Source organism: Sinocyclocheilus rhinocerous, unplaced genomic scaffold (genome assembly GCF_001515625.1).
Source record: "Sinocyclocheilus rhinocerous isolate Xijiao unplaced genomic scaffold, SAMN03320098_v1.1 scaffold797, whole genome shotgun sequence".
In the NCBI taxonomy this organism is placed as follows: Eukaryota; Metazoa; Chordata; class Actinopteri; order Cypriniformes; family Cyprinidae; genus Sinocyclocheilus; species Sinocyclocheilus rhinocerous.
The window spans coordinates 277,160-291,170 of record NW_015632978.1 but is presented as its reverse complement, the minus strand read 5'-3'; the positions used below and the strand labels follow the sequence as shown (position 1 = coordinate 291,170).

Genomic DNA, 14,011 nt, shown 5'->3' with positions numbered 1-14,011 from the left:
ATTTCATTTATTAAGGGAAAAAAGCTGTCCAAACCTGCCTGGCACTACGTGAAAAAGTAAGTGCCCCTAAATCTAATAACTGGTTGTGCCAGCCTTTGCAGCAACAACTGCAATCAAGCGTTTGTGATAACTGGCAATGAGTCTTTCACGTCGCTGTGGAGGAATCTTGGCCCACTCTTCTTTGCAGAATTGTATTAATTCAGCCACATTGGAGGGTTTGAGCATAAAAGGACGGTCATTCCACATGACACAGCATTTCAATCGGATTGAAGTCCGGACTTTTTGACTTAACCACTCCAAAACCTTAATTTTGTTTTTCTTGAGCCATTCAGAGGTGGACTTGCTGGTGTGTTTGGGATCATTGTCCTGCTGCATAACCCAAGTGTGCTTGAGCTTGAGGTCACAAACTGACGCTCAGACATTCTCCTTCAGGATTTTCTGATAGAGTGCAGAACTCATGGTTCCATCAATTATGGCAAGTTGTCCAGGACCTGAAGCTGCAAAGCAGCCCCAGACCATCGCACTACCACCACCATGTTTGACTGTCTCTTTCTTATTGTTGAATCATGAACATGGACCTTAATTGAGGCAAGTGAGGCCTGCAGTTCTTTAGATGTTGTTCTGGATTTTTTTATGACCTCCTGGATGAGTCGTCGTTGCGCTCTTGGGAGTAATTTTGGTAGGCTGGCCACTCCTGGGAAGGTTCACCACTGTTCCAAGTTTTCTCCATTTGTGGATAATGGCTCTGACTGTGGTTCGCTGGAGTCCCAAAGCCTTAGAAATGGCTTTATAACCCTTTCCAGACTGATACGTCAACTGTTTTGTTTCTCATCTGTTCTTGAAGTTCTTTAGATCGCGGCATGATGTGTTGCTCTTTAAGCATGCGTCTCTTTGTCAGACAGGTTCTATTTAAGTGATTTCTAGATTTAACAGGTCTGGCAGTAATCAGGCCTGGGTGTGGCTAGTGAAATTTAACTCAGCTTTCTAAAATAATGTGGTTAATCACAGTTCTTTCATGATTTAACAGGAGGGGACAATTCATTTCTCACGTAGGGCCAGGCAGGTTTGGACAGTTTTTTTCCCTTAATAAATGAAATCATCATTTACAAACTGCATTTTGCATTTACTTGCATTATCTTTGTGTACTATTAAAATTAGTTTGATGACCTGAATCTTTTAAGTGTGACAAATATGCAAAAAAAAAAAAAACAGGAAGGGGGCAAAAACTTTTTCACGCCACTGTATATGTGTGTGTGTGTATTTTTTTCTCCCCAGAACAAATGTCATTACATCAGGTCTATATCATATTCTACTGATGACACACTAGAGACACCACTTACATCACAATATTTTACCACCAACGTCCGAACAATGATTTCCTCATTTGGTCGTGACTCCTCAAACTAAAGACAAAAATGACAGTAATCAGGAGAACTTCCCCTTGTGGGGCCTTGCAACTGCACAAACTACACTTTGCATCAAACCGCTGAAAAAAAAAAAAAAACTGACAAAACTTTCACGAGGCGTGAAGATAACATCAAAAGTAACTGTTGTGTAAGATTAATATCCTGTATCTCAGACCGAACTGCTGAATTACGAACAATGCTCATTGTGGAGTAGCACAGAAAACACTTACAGTTGAGACAGTAAAGGGACCAAAAATAGATGTGTCTGTGGTCAATTCCCAGTAGACTTCACATTTTTTCTAAAGAACAGACAAGTTGTTAAAACAGTAAATGCCAAGAAAATCACAGGCATGACAAAAAACAATAAATGAAATACCTTTCCCATCTCAATCTCTCTACAAGCCATGATTATGACCTATCAAAAAAGAACAGACAAAAACTGAATCGATTTTATCACTAAAGTGAAAATAGAAGAGATAATTCAACAAAGAGATAATGCATAATTATAGAAGCAGTCTATAATTAAGAGTCTAAGCAGCTGACCTTAACATTGTGTTGCCAAATCATACGCCAGAAATCAACCACAGTACTGCTCAAAGGGCCCTGGGTGGCAATATACATCCTGTTCTTAGCAGCTCCCTAGTGAGAAAAAATAGATTCAAAAATAAAAAATTTTTATACATCTACTATACTTTTCAAAATATCTGGACAAAACTGCACCACTACACCTTTTATTCATTTTTTTGGTCACATATTATCTTGCCTGTGTATAATTAAGTGCATAATGCCCTTGATAAGAAGTTAAAACGCTGCAGTACCTTGATGAAGCTGGCATTAATATAATCAGACTCATATTCAGATGTGGTTGGAGCTAGACAGACTCTGGTCTGATCATCTGGAATACATAAAATGCAGAAAGTTACCAAGGGATTTGCATATTTTGCCTCTCATCAGTGTGAGTAACTCATTTATCAGGCAACACATTGTGGAGACTCAATTATGAAATATAAAGACATGTTATTGGCATTGCAATACTAAAAAAAACAACATAGTACTGTAACTATAGGAAGCATGTTTTGACAGATGTGACAGTAAATTGAAAATGATGTGACGGAGAATCATGTAAAATAACTTCAGTGCACTATTCTGTGTCAGACTGAGAGAAACTGTGAGTCACAAATATTTCAAAGCTGATGAGCTTACTGTCAGATTTGAAAATCCTGATATCAAAGTGTGCAATATTCTAACACAAAACGTGTTAGTCTTAGAAGCATCAGGAAGAATGGGTTGCAAATAATACATGAAGCACCATATGCCATTGTTTTTCCACAAAATATATGAATTTATATCTGTCATGGAGCTGTACAATTTCGAGTTATTATTTCTTTAAACATAATACAATTTTGCAATTTGTTAAAAAAAGTTATGTTTGTGAAAACAATATATATTTCTTTTTGACACAAAATAAACGCTACAGAAAATAAAATGTAATTTTGTTTGTAGAAGGACCAGTGAAAATATAGGCCTTGTTTATATTTCTTATTAATATATTTCCTTTGCATAGGTCATTTTGTCATGGTGTCATATTACAGGTTTTGTTCAGTAATTAAATAAATAAATAAACAGACAAACTGGGTCATCAAAAACATTCTTATTGTTAGGCTCTGAAACCATTTATTTATTTATGTATTCATTTAAAAATTATACATGCTGCTTTTTTGACTATATATTAATATTAGTGCTGTCAAACGATTAATTGCGATTAATCGCATCCAAAATAAAAGTGTTTGTTTACATAATATATGTGTGTGTACTGTGTATATTTATTTTGTATATATAAATACACACACATGCATGGATATATTTAAGAAAAATAGGTTACGTTTATATATTTAATATATTTATATATGATATAATTTATATGAATTTAAATATATACACGTAAATACATGTAAATATTTTCAAAATATATGCTGTATGTGTGTGTCTTTATATATACATAATAAATATACACAGTATGCACACATATATTACGTCAACAAAAACTTTTATTTTGGATGCGATTAATTGCGATTAATCGTTTGACAGCACTAATTAATATCAACCTATTAACTACATTAAATAAATTTTTTTCACATAAAATATGCGTCTCACTGCGGGACTGTCTGAATTGCACTGAATTGTAAATATTACCTAAAACGTTGGCAGAACAATAACATGACAGAACATGGTCATGTTATTGGTTAGCACATATCTCTTAAAACTTGTAAAATTGTATAGAGTGAATTGCATTGAATTCAATTTGAGAAACTGCTTCACCTAGAAACAGCCTTAATAACAGAACAAAGAAAGCTTTACTGATAATCCTACGTACAGGGCAGAATATCCCTATAGCGGTTTTTCTTCGCATTTTCTTTGATTTCTCCTACCGCAGTGGTCAGGCCATAATCCTCTTTCAGTGTTGCACTTTTCTGTCGGATCAGCTGAAAAAGGAAAGAAAAAACAAAGTTTTTTTTTAAAAACAAGCATCCCTTTCATTTTAGTAGCATGTAGGTGAACTGCAGCATCTGACCACAAGGTGGTGTCCTAATGCTTGTTTGCATTACTTTTGACTCATTAATTGGAATCAAACCTATGACTGTTGCTGGCATCATGCTATACTGTTAGTGTAAAAGGAAAGCCTTCAATTATTCTCAGACAAACAAGCAGGCTATAAATATCTGTAAACAGAGGCAGCTACATTTCCATGACTAAAACTGCTCTCTGTTTTACTTCCATTCTCTAAAAGCAGAAGAGATCAGAACACATGGGCTATTTTCAACAAGATGCTCTCAGTTAGGTCTCCGCCAATGAAGCCACAGAGCATCACAACCCAGCATCTGCCCCTTTCACCACAAGCACTACAGTCTCAAGTGTTTTTTCCACAGAGGCTTCAACTTCTGTCTGTGAATGCTGCCTGTAGTTAATAACTGAGAAACTAAATGAGGAACTGTAGATTGTGCTGGTTACAAATCCCCTCTTACTTTTACTAATGTAGCCGAAATGAGACAAAAAGCAACAGATACTTCTGTAAAATGTTGGTCTGACTGTATATATGATGCTCTGGCTCTCACATCCCCCCCAGTTGTTTCAAAAATGTGTTTTTACAACAACAAAAAAATGTTTTACTAATGTTTCCATTAAGTTATGAAAACATTATTTCTGATCAGTGTTGGGTGTATTATTAAGTAATTAATTACTGTAATTTAATTACTTTTCCCTTGAGAAAGTAAAGTAATGGAATACTAATTAATTATACTGTATAGACTACAGAACAAAACAATAGTGGATTAAAATAGGTGTTTTTAATGCAACCTTGTCCCTTTAAATACTTTGGTCAGTTGAAGAATAATTTACGCAATTTTATATTATTTATTTAAAAGAATTAAAAGAGCAGTTTCATATCTTTGTATCGTTCAACTAGTCAAGGTTGAAATGAGAATTAGAAAGTAATTAATAAGTAATGCAATACTTTTCAGAGAGAGTAATAATTACACAGTAATCTAATTACACTGTTGAATATGTAATTAGTAGCTAGTAATAAATTACTTTTCTAGAGTAACTTACCCAAAACCGTTTCTGATGTTCTCTGAAAGTTGAAAACATTCAAATTTTTTTTATGTTTTAAAATCATTTTATTCCTTTGCTATGCAAACGTTAATGAAAACATTAAGGGGATGTTACTTTTGAAGGATCTCTGAACGTTGTAAAACAAGTCGAAGAACGTCTAACTAAAGACATTCCATGAACTTTTTGTGCCATTGTTTTGAGAACATTATTAAAGGCCACATAACTTGTGCAGTCTAACATTACACTCGTTCATAACTTCTCAGAATGTTCTAAATGGAATCAGCAGTGAGATCCTTCACCTCTGTTTACTGTAGCTCATGCAAATGTCGCGTGATGTTGTGTAATCTAGCCTGCAGTAATCAACTCATTTGCAAAAAGACACATGCAAATTAGCAGTTTGCTAAAAGTTATTAACACTATGGTAAAACTGTTCTCACTCATAAAATTAGTGACAAAAAGATAAAGATATGCACATTCATACAGTAGGAAATGTCCTTTTATATATTGACCATATATTTTCATATACACAAAAACGTACTGTCATTGTATCATGGTACACTGATGATACAGTATATTAAGGTAACTCCATGGAACTTTTATTACCATAATCATATACCATGGTAGGCTATTTGCATGATAGTCCAATGTACTTCAAAGAACACTATAATCATGAAAACACGTCTAAAACCATTGTAATGCCATGACATGGTGGTGGTGGAACTGAATGACACCCATATTCATATATGTGACACTGGCCCACAAAACCAGTCTTAAGTCGCACGGGTAGCCTATATTTGTAGCAATAGCCAACAGTACATTGTATGGGGCAAAATTATGATCGATTTTTCTTTTATGCCAAAAATCATTAGGATGGTATTAAGTAAAGATTAGATTATGTGAAGACATTTTGTAAATTTCCTACTGTACATATATCAAAAATTAATTTTTGATTAGTAATATGCATTACTAAGGACTTCATTTGGACAACTTTAAAGGCGATTTTCTCAATATTTACATTTTTTTTGCACCCTCACATTCGAAATTTTAAAACAGTTGTATCTCGGCCAAATATTGTCCTATAGCCTAACAAACCATACATCAATGGAAAGATGATGTATAAATCTCAGTTTAAAAAATGTGACCCTTATGACTGCTTTTGTGGTCCAGGGTCACATATCTGGTATTTACATAGGCTACTACTCCAAGGAACTTCACTTACAAAGCCGTACCCGAAATTACCAAGGTAATACTATGTTTTTGACATGCACCATGTAAAACCATGGCATTTTTAGAAGTATCTGAGAGTACCATGTAGGCTACTTGTATACTAAATGGTATCATCACTGTATCAGCACATTATTTTCTGTAAGAGATCAAATAGCATCAAAGTAGAGTCCAAAAACATGGGATTACCATAGTACCAAGAAAGATAGCACAACTCACTTCACAAGCAAAACGTTTCACAAAGAGAAGGATGTTAAAATTACATTTTGACAAGTGTGGTTTTTCAATCACGGAACTTTGAGAAATATGACAGTGTAGGCTATCCAAAAACATGGTAATAGTATGGTATTGTGTGTCATCTTATTTGAACTGATATATAATTACCTGTTAAATAATATATAGATATAAATATATATATAACTATAAAGCTCGTGTAAAAGTGTAGGACTTACGTTGAACTCTGTGGAGATGAGCTGATCTCCACTGCTGTCATTAGTGTCGGACAGACAGCGGACCCGCTCCACGAACCTCAACAGGTGCGCTTCCATCACCATATAATCACTCTCTCCAGCATCTTACTCCGTCATTTTTTGATACTCGACTCCTTGTACAATCTTAACTAGTAATATGCGATCGTTCGACAGCAGAACTGCTCCGTTTCCGTCTTAGTAAAGTTATCCAGGCAGCAAAACTGACACAGGGAAGTTTCTCCCGCTGGTGTTTTTGTTGGTCACCTTCACGTACGGCGGTGTGTCAATCACCAGCCGTCGCCACGCCCGCTTTATCATTCCAGCCAATCCGCTGTCAGAACCTCACCTGTAGTGTTAGGGAGACACTACTACGCGCTCATTTAGCTCAACTGATACTATTGGATTTGTGTGAGGCTAGTCTTGCGAACATAAACTACAATTCCCATCAGCCTTTGTATGGCGGCAGAAAAACGCAACAAAACAGATGCATAATCTATTACAGTCATACAATGCACATCGTTTGCGCTTCATTATGTTGCATTAGTGCTAAATCATTCCTGTCTTTATCGGGAAGTGAAATAGAAAGAGAAATATCCAGCGACCAAAACCACGTGAACGCACCAAATGTCACAATTACGATTTCTGAACTTGTAAGTACCAAGCAGGAACTTTCCACATGGTGAAAATGTTGCACTTAACTGTACTGATCCGCTTTCTGTCTTTGTGTTGTAGAACACAAACAAACCCAAAACAGCCTGCCATGCAGTAATTCAACCAGTTTCTGCAAAAAACAAAAACAAAAAAACCCGCTTATTAATTTATTATTAAATTGAATATTAACTACCATTGTCAGTCACTCATAAATTATGAAATGAATTACAATATCTTTAACAGTTTGAATGTATTACACCTATGCAAAAGAACCAGTCACAGCAGCAGGTATTTCGGAAAAAATTATGTTTACTATGGAAATTTTTGGTATGCATGCACGTCTATGGGAGTCTATGGGAAAATAACAATTGCTATGATGCCATGCTAACTTTGTACTATGTTTGTGTTTGTGCGTGTACCTGGTATTCCCTACATCAGGGGACTAAATGTTCCCACAATGATCAGTAAATTTTGAGCTTGTGGGGAATTTTTTGGGTCCCTATGAGGAAACGAGCTTATAAATCATACAGAATTACATTTTTTGAAAATCTAAAAATACAGAAAGTTCTGTGTCGGGTAGATTTAGGGGTAGAGTTAGGGTAAGGGGATAGAAAATACAGTATGTGTGTGTGTTTGTGTGTGTGTGTGGAAATTATACCGCTATAATAAAACTCTGTGACTGATTCCACAATGCAAATCATTATGATCACAAATCATTCTTGCAGTAGTGACATATTTAAATGAGCACAATTTGCAGCTAATACATATATAGTATGATCAACAAATGTAGGCAGGTGTGATGGTTAAATCAACTGATCTGTAACTCTCTCCAAATACTCCTGATTGTAAACCTTGATGGCATCTTTTTATTTTTAGCCTGCTTCCTCATTTTGACAGTGCTTTAGCATTCAATCAGCTTCATGTCCCACTTTAACCTCCTCTAAGTCAGCACTGCCACAGATCAGTTAGAAATAATTCTTTCAGCGAGAAATGAAGCATCATGTTCATCCTATTACACAGTTTTAACCGCTCTCTGATCCCCAGGCATCATGTGATACCTCTGGGATTCCAGACCGAGTAATGGAGAGCCACAGAGATCCATTGTGTGACATCAATAGAACACGTGTTTGCACCCTTAAATCTAAAAAAAAAAAAAACACCAAGTCCAGAAGATTCTCGCTTTGAGGGAAATAAGAAACAGACAACATGCACAGGAGCGACAATAGAGGAAGTTGGGAGTTTCAACCTGAGGACACCTTAATAGAGGAGACTGGTAATTTTCCATCTACTTTGGCCCAGGCGAACTTCAATGGGCAGAAAAAGGCAGGTTCCGCTGTGGATGTCCCAGGTCTAGCTTATAGGAATGAAGATATAATGTCAGAGAGTTGGAGGCAACACAGGAAGCATGTGTTTGTGCTGAGCGAGGCAGGGAAGCCCATCTACTCACGCTATGGCAATGAGGAGGCCCTCTCCTCCACCATGGGTGTCATGATGGCGCTGGTCTCCTTCGTCCAGGCTGGAGGCAACATGATTCAGTCTGTTTTTTTCAGGTGAGATGCACCATCTTCATCTAGGTTTTTTTAAACTGTCTAATACATAAAGGTTCTTTGCAGCCCCTATAGTTTAACAACAACAAAAATAAAATTTCTGAAGAACAAAAGAACTTAAAAAAGGTTCAGGCTGTAAATTTCTTTGAAACCATGCAGCTTCTTTGAATATATGGTTAATGTTGAAGTTGTAAATTTACTGTGTAAACTTTGAAACGTACATTATTCTTCTATCTTGGACAACATAAAATATTTCATTTAATCTTATATAAATTATATCAAATATTTAAGGGCTTAAGACATTTAATCTCTTAAATATACCATTCAATGCATTAAATGGATCAAAAATGACAGCAAAATAATTATTTTTCGAATAAATGCTGTTTTTAAAAAAAAAAACTTTCTATTCATCAAAGAATCCTGACAAAGATGCATCACAGTTTCCACAAAAATATAAAGCAACTGTTTTCAACATTGATAATAATAATAAATGTTTCTTGAGCACCCAATCAGCATATTAAAATTAATTCATATTTCTAATGAATATTGTGATGCAGTAAAATAATGGTTGCTGTAAATTCAGCTTTGCATCAACAAATAAATGACTATAAATGGTTATAGTATATAAATTAATATATAATATATAAAATAGTTATTTTAAATTGAAATAATATTTCATATCATAATAGTACTGTATTTACTGCAGCCTTGGTGAGCCTAAAAGACTTATATATTTATATAAACAAACTTATATGAACATCTGGTGTCAACACAGAAAAGATTACATAGGATCTTTACATTCTGCATGTAATTAGGGTCTATAGTACATATATAAATTATTTTTGACCAGTTTTCAATTTTGAAATTTTTTAGTAAGAAGCATTTTTACCTATTTAATGACAGACAACAGCTAATATTATTCTGTTCTTTCCCTCAGATGAGCACACGGTGGTCTTTTTGCAGAAGGGTCCGCTGGTGTTTGTATCCGTTTCTGCCACTCGCCAGTCTGAACAGCAGCTGCGCAGCGAGCTCCTCCATGTTTATCATCAGATAATCAGCATGCTCACGCAGGCCAGCATAAACCGCATCTTTGAGCGCCGCAAGAACTTCGACCTGCGGCGTCTGCTGTTTGGCTCGGAGAAGGTTCTGGATGGCCTCCTCGATGTCATGGATTCTGATCCCAGCTTCATGCTGTCGGCCGTCCAATGCCTGCCTCTGCCCTCCTCTTCCAGAGACGCCCTCAGTCACATACTACAGAAAGCCGTCACCCCGAATCTGGTCTTCTCTTTTCTCATTGCCAGTAACCGACTTGTCTCCGTTGTTCAGGAGAAGACGGTCCTGGAGGACGCTAGACTAAAACCCAGTGACCTTCATCTCCTCTGCAACCTGATCAGGGCCTCCTCTGCTTTTCAGGCTGGAGAGATATGGACGCCCATCTGCCTGCCTCTGTTCAATCACGACTGCTACTTTTATGCTTATGTGGCGTATCTAGACCCTCCAGAATGTACTGTATGCCTTGTTCTTCTGTCTACAGATAAAGAAGCGTTTTATGCCGTGGCAGAGTGCAAAAGGAAAATTGAGGAAGCTTTCGCATCCCAGAATGCCTTGCAGTGGGTGGCAAACACTCAGTTTTACTACGTTGACGATATCGGTGTAGCTAATCTTAAGCACTTCCTTTACAAGCCCTCAAAAGTGCTAGACCACCATCGCCAACTGCCACAGTTCACATGGTGAGTAGCTTATGACGAGTCATTAAATGACAATATGAAATTAAAATAGACCCTTTTTACTTTCTTAGTGCATGTTCATGGTCTTATTGTGCACAATTCAACATCTAAACTCAAAAAATGTTCCCCTTCATTGGCTTTCATGAAAATGGTTGACCTTTCCTCTCCAGTTGATGTCGCCTGGCCTCATGGATAGGAAATATAATGTTAAAAATAGCTAAATTAAAGTAATTTAATTGTAATTCATTCTAAACTTATTTGGATGCCAGTTAACATTAATTAATTAAAGGCTATGGCAATAATAACAAATAAGAATAGATTCCTGGTCAAAAAGTCTTTTCAAAAGCAGGAAGTATTCAGAACTCTGTTCTTATATGTAAAAACACCCACTTTTCATCATCCAGTAAAGTCCTGTCCTACATTTTTTCCTCATTGAATATTTTGTTTCTCTTGGAATTACAGTACGTACAGTAAAAAATGGTATAAAAACTATTTCACTCAGAAATGTCTAGTACATTTCACTATTAGTTAAAAAGAAATGACAAGTAAAATTAAATTAAATGTGGAATTTTGAAGTAGAAAGACTCCAATAATTTACTTTTATTTACAACTTCAAAAAAAGTAAAGTGCCCCTATTATGGGCAATGAAATGTTCATATTTTGGTTTTGGGAGTCCCCAACAACAGGTTGACATGCATGCAAGGTCAAAAAACAATTTCGTTGTCTTATAATATGCATTTATTTTTACCTTACTTGCTCAAAACTCCCAAACGATTCGCTCAGCGATTCATTTTTCCAAACCCCTCCTTTGCGTGACGCTAATCTGTGGTGATTGGTCCGATTGGTCGATTTACTTTCCATTTCATCATGCCTGTAAATGCCTGATAAAGCAGCGTTTGTGAGCGCAGTGCTGCTTTGTGTACACCCGTTACCGGGAAAACCGCTATTTTTACAGCTCCAAAAGCGGCACCTAGTGGCAAAGAATGAATTTACATCTTCATTCAGACCAAAGTGAAAAGACCAACAAGTGGGCGGGCAATATGCTAATAGTTCATGTTGACGTCAACATGAAACGGCTTGGGATGCGTTTTAAAAACGACTCGCTTCAATGATTCAGAGTCGACTCTTTGGGATTATGCAAATATTTCCACATAGTGGGGTAGATATGTGGGGGCGTGTTAGAATGAGCCGTTTTAGGGGGGCGTGGCAGAGTCTTAACTTTGATAAAGAATATCTCTTTGGTTTTGAGACTTTAGTCTTTGCAACTTCAGGGATCTTATCTATGCACAATCAGCTTGTAACACTCCAAAGAGAAAGGAAAACTTGAAATCGCATCATATGACCCCTTTAACTTCAAGCTGAAATGTGTCACTAAAGCATTAAACCACAAGCAAACGGGCAAATCATTAAAGTTTTGACTCATTTGTCTGAATCAGTGGTTCTTTTTGCCATCAGAAACACCAGATGGCTCACAAATCCTGATAAATTATGGCCTATAAGCCAAGATTTCCACATTCTGTGAAAGATTAGACCACTTTGCCATGAATTCTGCAACAGTAAGCACTTGATTCAGCTAATCACATGGCTGAAATGTTTCAGACCCTGAGCAGACACAGTTGCGAGGTGCCTTTTATGCAAAAATGCAAGCAAATAAGGCCAACTAAATGATTAGATGCATCAAAGACCACATGGTGTGTTGAAACAGGTTTAAACTGTGTCTATCTCAAATTGACTGAAACTGAGTTTTTTTTTCATCATCTGGTTTGCATTGACAGTCTATCTATGTATCTATATAAGACACATCTCTGCCACTGTAATAATTTAGTTGGTATGACCAGGTCACACGTCTTAGTGAATTGTAATCAACAGTACACACTGTAAGCGTGCTATATGATGCCTTTATTTTAATATCACTTCACTCAGCCCAGAGATGGAGGTGGCATACAGAAGCCAGGAAGAGAGGATACACCTGCTGGATCTGTATCGCAACATGCACAATCGGATCCAAAGTACATCACGGCCACTTAAACTCATCTACCATTCTACAGGCAAAGAAACTCTGCTGGCATGGGTATGTTTTCAGAAGAATCAAGACAACTTCAATAGATCAGGATGTTCTGGGTTTAAAATGTTCAACAAGAAATAGGACTGAGCATTGTTCAACAAGAAATAATAAGAATAATAGAATAAAAAAAAATGACAAGTGAATTTTATTAATTGTATTATTTTTGATTTAAAAAAAAAAAAGACAAATAAATGCTTTTCCTTTGAACTTTCTATTCACCAAAGGATCCTGCAAAACATGCATCATGGTTTCCACAAAAATATTAAGTAGCACAACTGTTTTAATCATTGATAATGATGAAATATTTAAGAAATATAATAAGATATAAATAAAATAATAAACATTTATTGAGCACCAGATCAGCATGTTAAATTGATTTCTGTAGGATCATGTGCTGCTGAAAATTCAACTTTGCATCACAGAAATATACTTTTTTTTTTCTTTTATCAAATAATTTATTTTTAATAATATTTCACACTATTACTGTATTTTTGAATAAATAAATGCATCCTTGGCGAGAATATAAGGGACTCTTTCAAAAATATCTTACCAAACCCAAACTTTTAAAAAGTATAATATTTGCATTAAATACTGTATGCACAGTATTTCCTAAACTCTCTCTTGTTTTGTAGGTCACTAGCAAGTTTGAGATATTCACCTGCTTTACTCCGCTCGTCACTAAGAAATCAGCTATCAGTGAACTCACTAAACTGCTGCGATGGATCAAAAAGGAAGAAGACCGTCTCTTTATTTGTCACCTCCCAAAATACTCCAGTGCCCCGCAGCCCGGCAGGAGCTCCACAGACAGGGGGAGTTCAGATAGACCAAATACATCAGACACTGGACTTCTGTCTCTCTTGTAGCCTTGAGTAACATACCGGCCAACACACAAGTTGCTGTTTCACTTCCATGTTTTATATGGTAAATTCTGTGGGTTATGAAATGGGAAATGTGGCTGCATTGAATATACTGCATGCACGTTTGTTTCTGGGTTCATAGGTGGCGTGTCAACTAAATGCAGTTAAAAGTTCTCCAATTCATGTTAATTTTTCTGTTCAACATTTCATGCATTGCTCTGCTGATAGCATAATTTGTAATGTCAGGCTTTTGTATTAAATTAGTAGAAACTAGAAAATCATACATTTGGCAGCACTAAGATTTAAATTTTTTTTACCAAGGCTGCATTGATTTGATCAGAAATACAGTAAAAACAGTAATATTGTGAAATAATATTACAATTTAAAACAACTGTTTTCTATGTTAATATATTTTAATATATAATTTAGTTCTGTGATATCAAAGCTGCATTTTC

At 36.0% G+C, this 14,011-nt stretch overlaps 2 protein-coding genes across 3 annotated transcripts in view; one reads left to right on the top strand and one right to left on the bottom strand.

Moving 5' to 3' along the window:
- LOC107743092 (tyrosine-protein phosphatase non-receptor type 18-like) overlaps nucleotides 1–6,979 on the bottom strand; it is a 20,969-nt gene extending 13,990 nt beyond the window's left edge. For both annotated transcript variants that reach the window (XM_016556205.1, XM_016556206.1), the window contains exons 1-7: nucleotides 6,692–6,979; nucleotides 3,781–3,889; nucleotides 2,225–2,301; nucleotides 1,950–2,045; nucleotides 1,783–1,821; nucleotides 1,637–1,705; nucleotides 1,341–1,403 (exon numbers count right to left, since the gene is read on the bottom strand). In XM_016556205.1, coding sequence (XP_016411691.1) covers nucleotides 1,341–1,403; nucleotides 1,637–1,705; nucleotides 1,783–1,821; nucleotides 1,950–2,045; nucleotides 2,225–2,301; nucleotides 3,781–3,889; nucleotides 6,692–6,793 — 555 coding nt within the window. In that variant the 5' untranslated portion in view covers nucleotides 6,794–6,979. The remainder of the gene's footprint in view (nucleotides 1–1,340; nucleotides 1,404–1,636; nucleotides 1,706–1,782; nucleotides 1,822–1,949; nucleotides 2,046–2,224; nucleotides 2,302–3,780; nucleotides 3,890–6,691) is intronic.
- A 157-nt stretch (nucleotides 6,980–7,136) lies between these two features.
- Nucleotides 7,137–13,797, top strand: LOC107743134 (vacuolar fusion protein MON1 homolog B-like). The gene is made up of 5 exons (XM_016556257.1): nucleotides 7,137–7,359; nucleotides 8,405–8,904; nucleotides 9,840–10,637; nucleotides 12,558–12,705; nucleotides 13,332–13,797. The coding sequence occupies exons 2-5, from the start codon at nucleotides 8,567–8,569 to the stop codon at nucleotides 13,560–13,562; spliced, it is 1,515 nt and encodes a 504-aa protein (XP_016411743.1). The 5' UTR covers nucleotides 7,137–7,359; nucleotides 8,405–8,566; the 3' UTR covers nucleotides 13,563–13,797.
- The last annotated feature ends 214 nt before the right edge of the window (nucleotides 13,798–14,011 follow it).

Excerpts from the sequence above, each read along its gene's own strand:
- LOC107743134 (XM_016556257.1), top strand. The coding sequence starts at position 8,567 with ATGCACAGGAGCGACAATAGAGGAAGTTGGGAGTTTCAACCTGAGGAC. Across the intron at positions 10,638-12,557 it reads CAACTGCCACAGTTCACATG|CCCAGAGATGGAGGTGGCAT; the intron begins GTGAGTAGCTTA and ends CACTTCACTCAG. Across the intron at positions 12,706-13,331 it reads AAGAAACTCTGCTGGCATGG|GTCACTAGCAAGTTTGAGAT; the intron begins GTATGTTTTCAG and ends CTTGTTTTGTAG.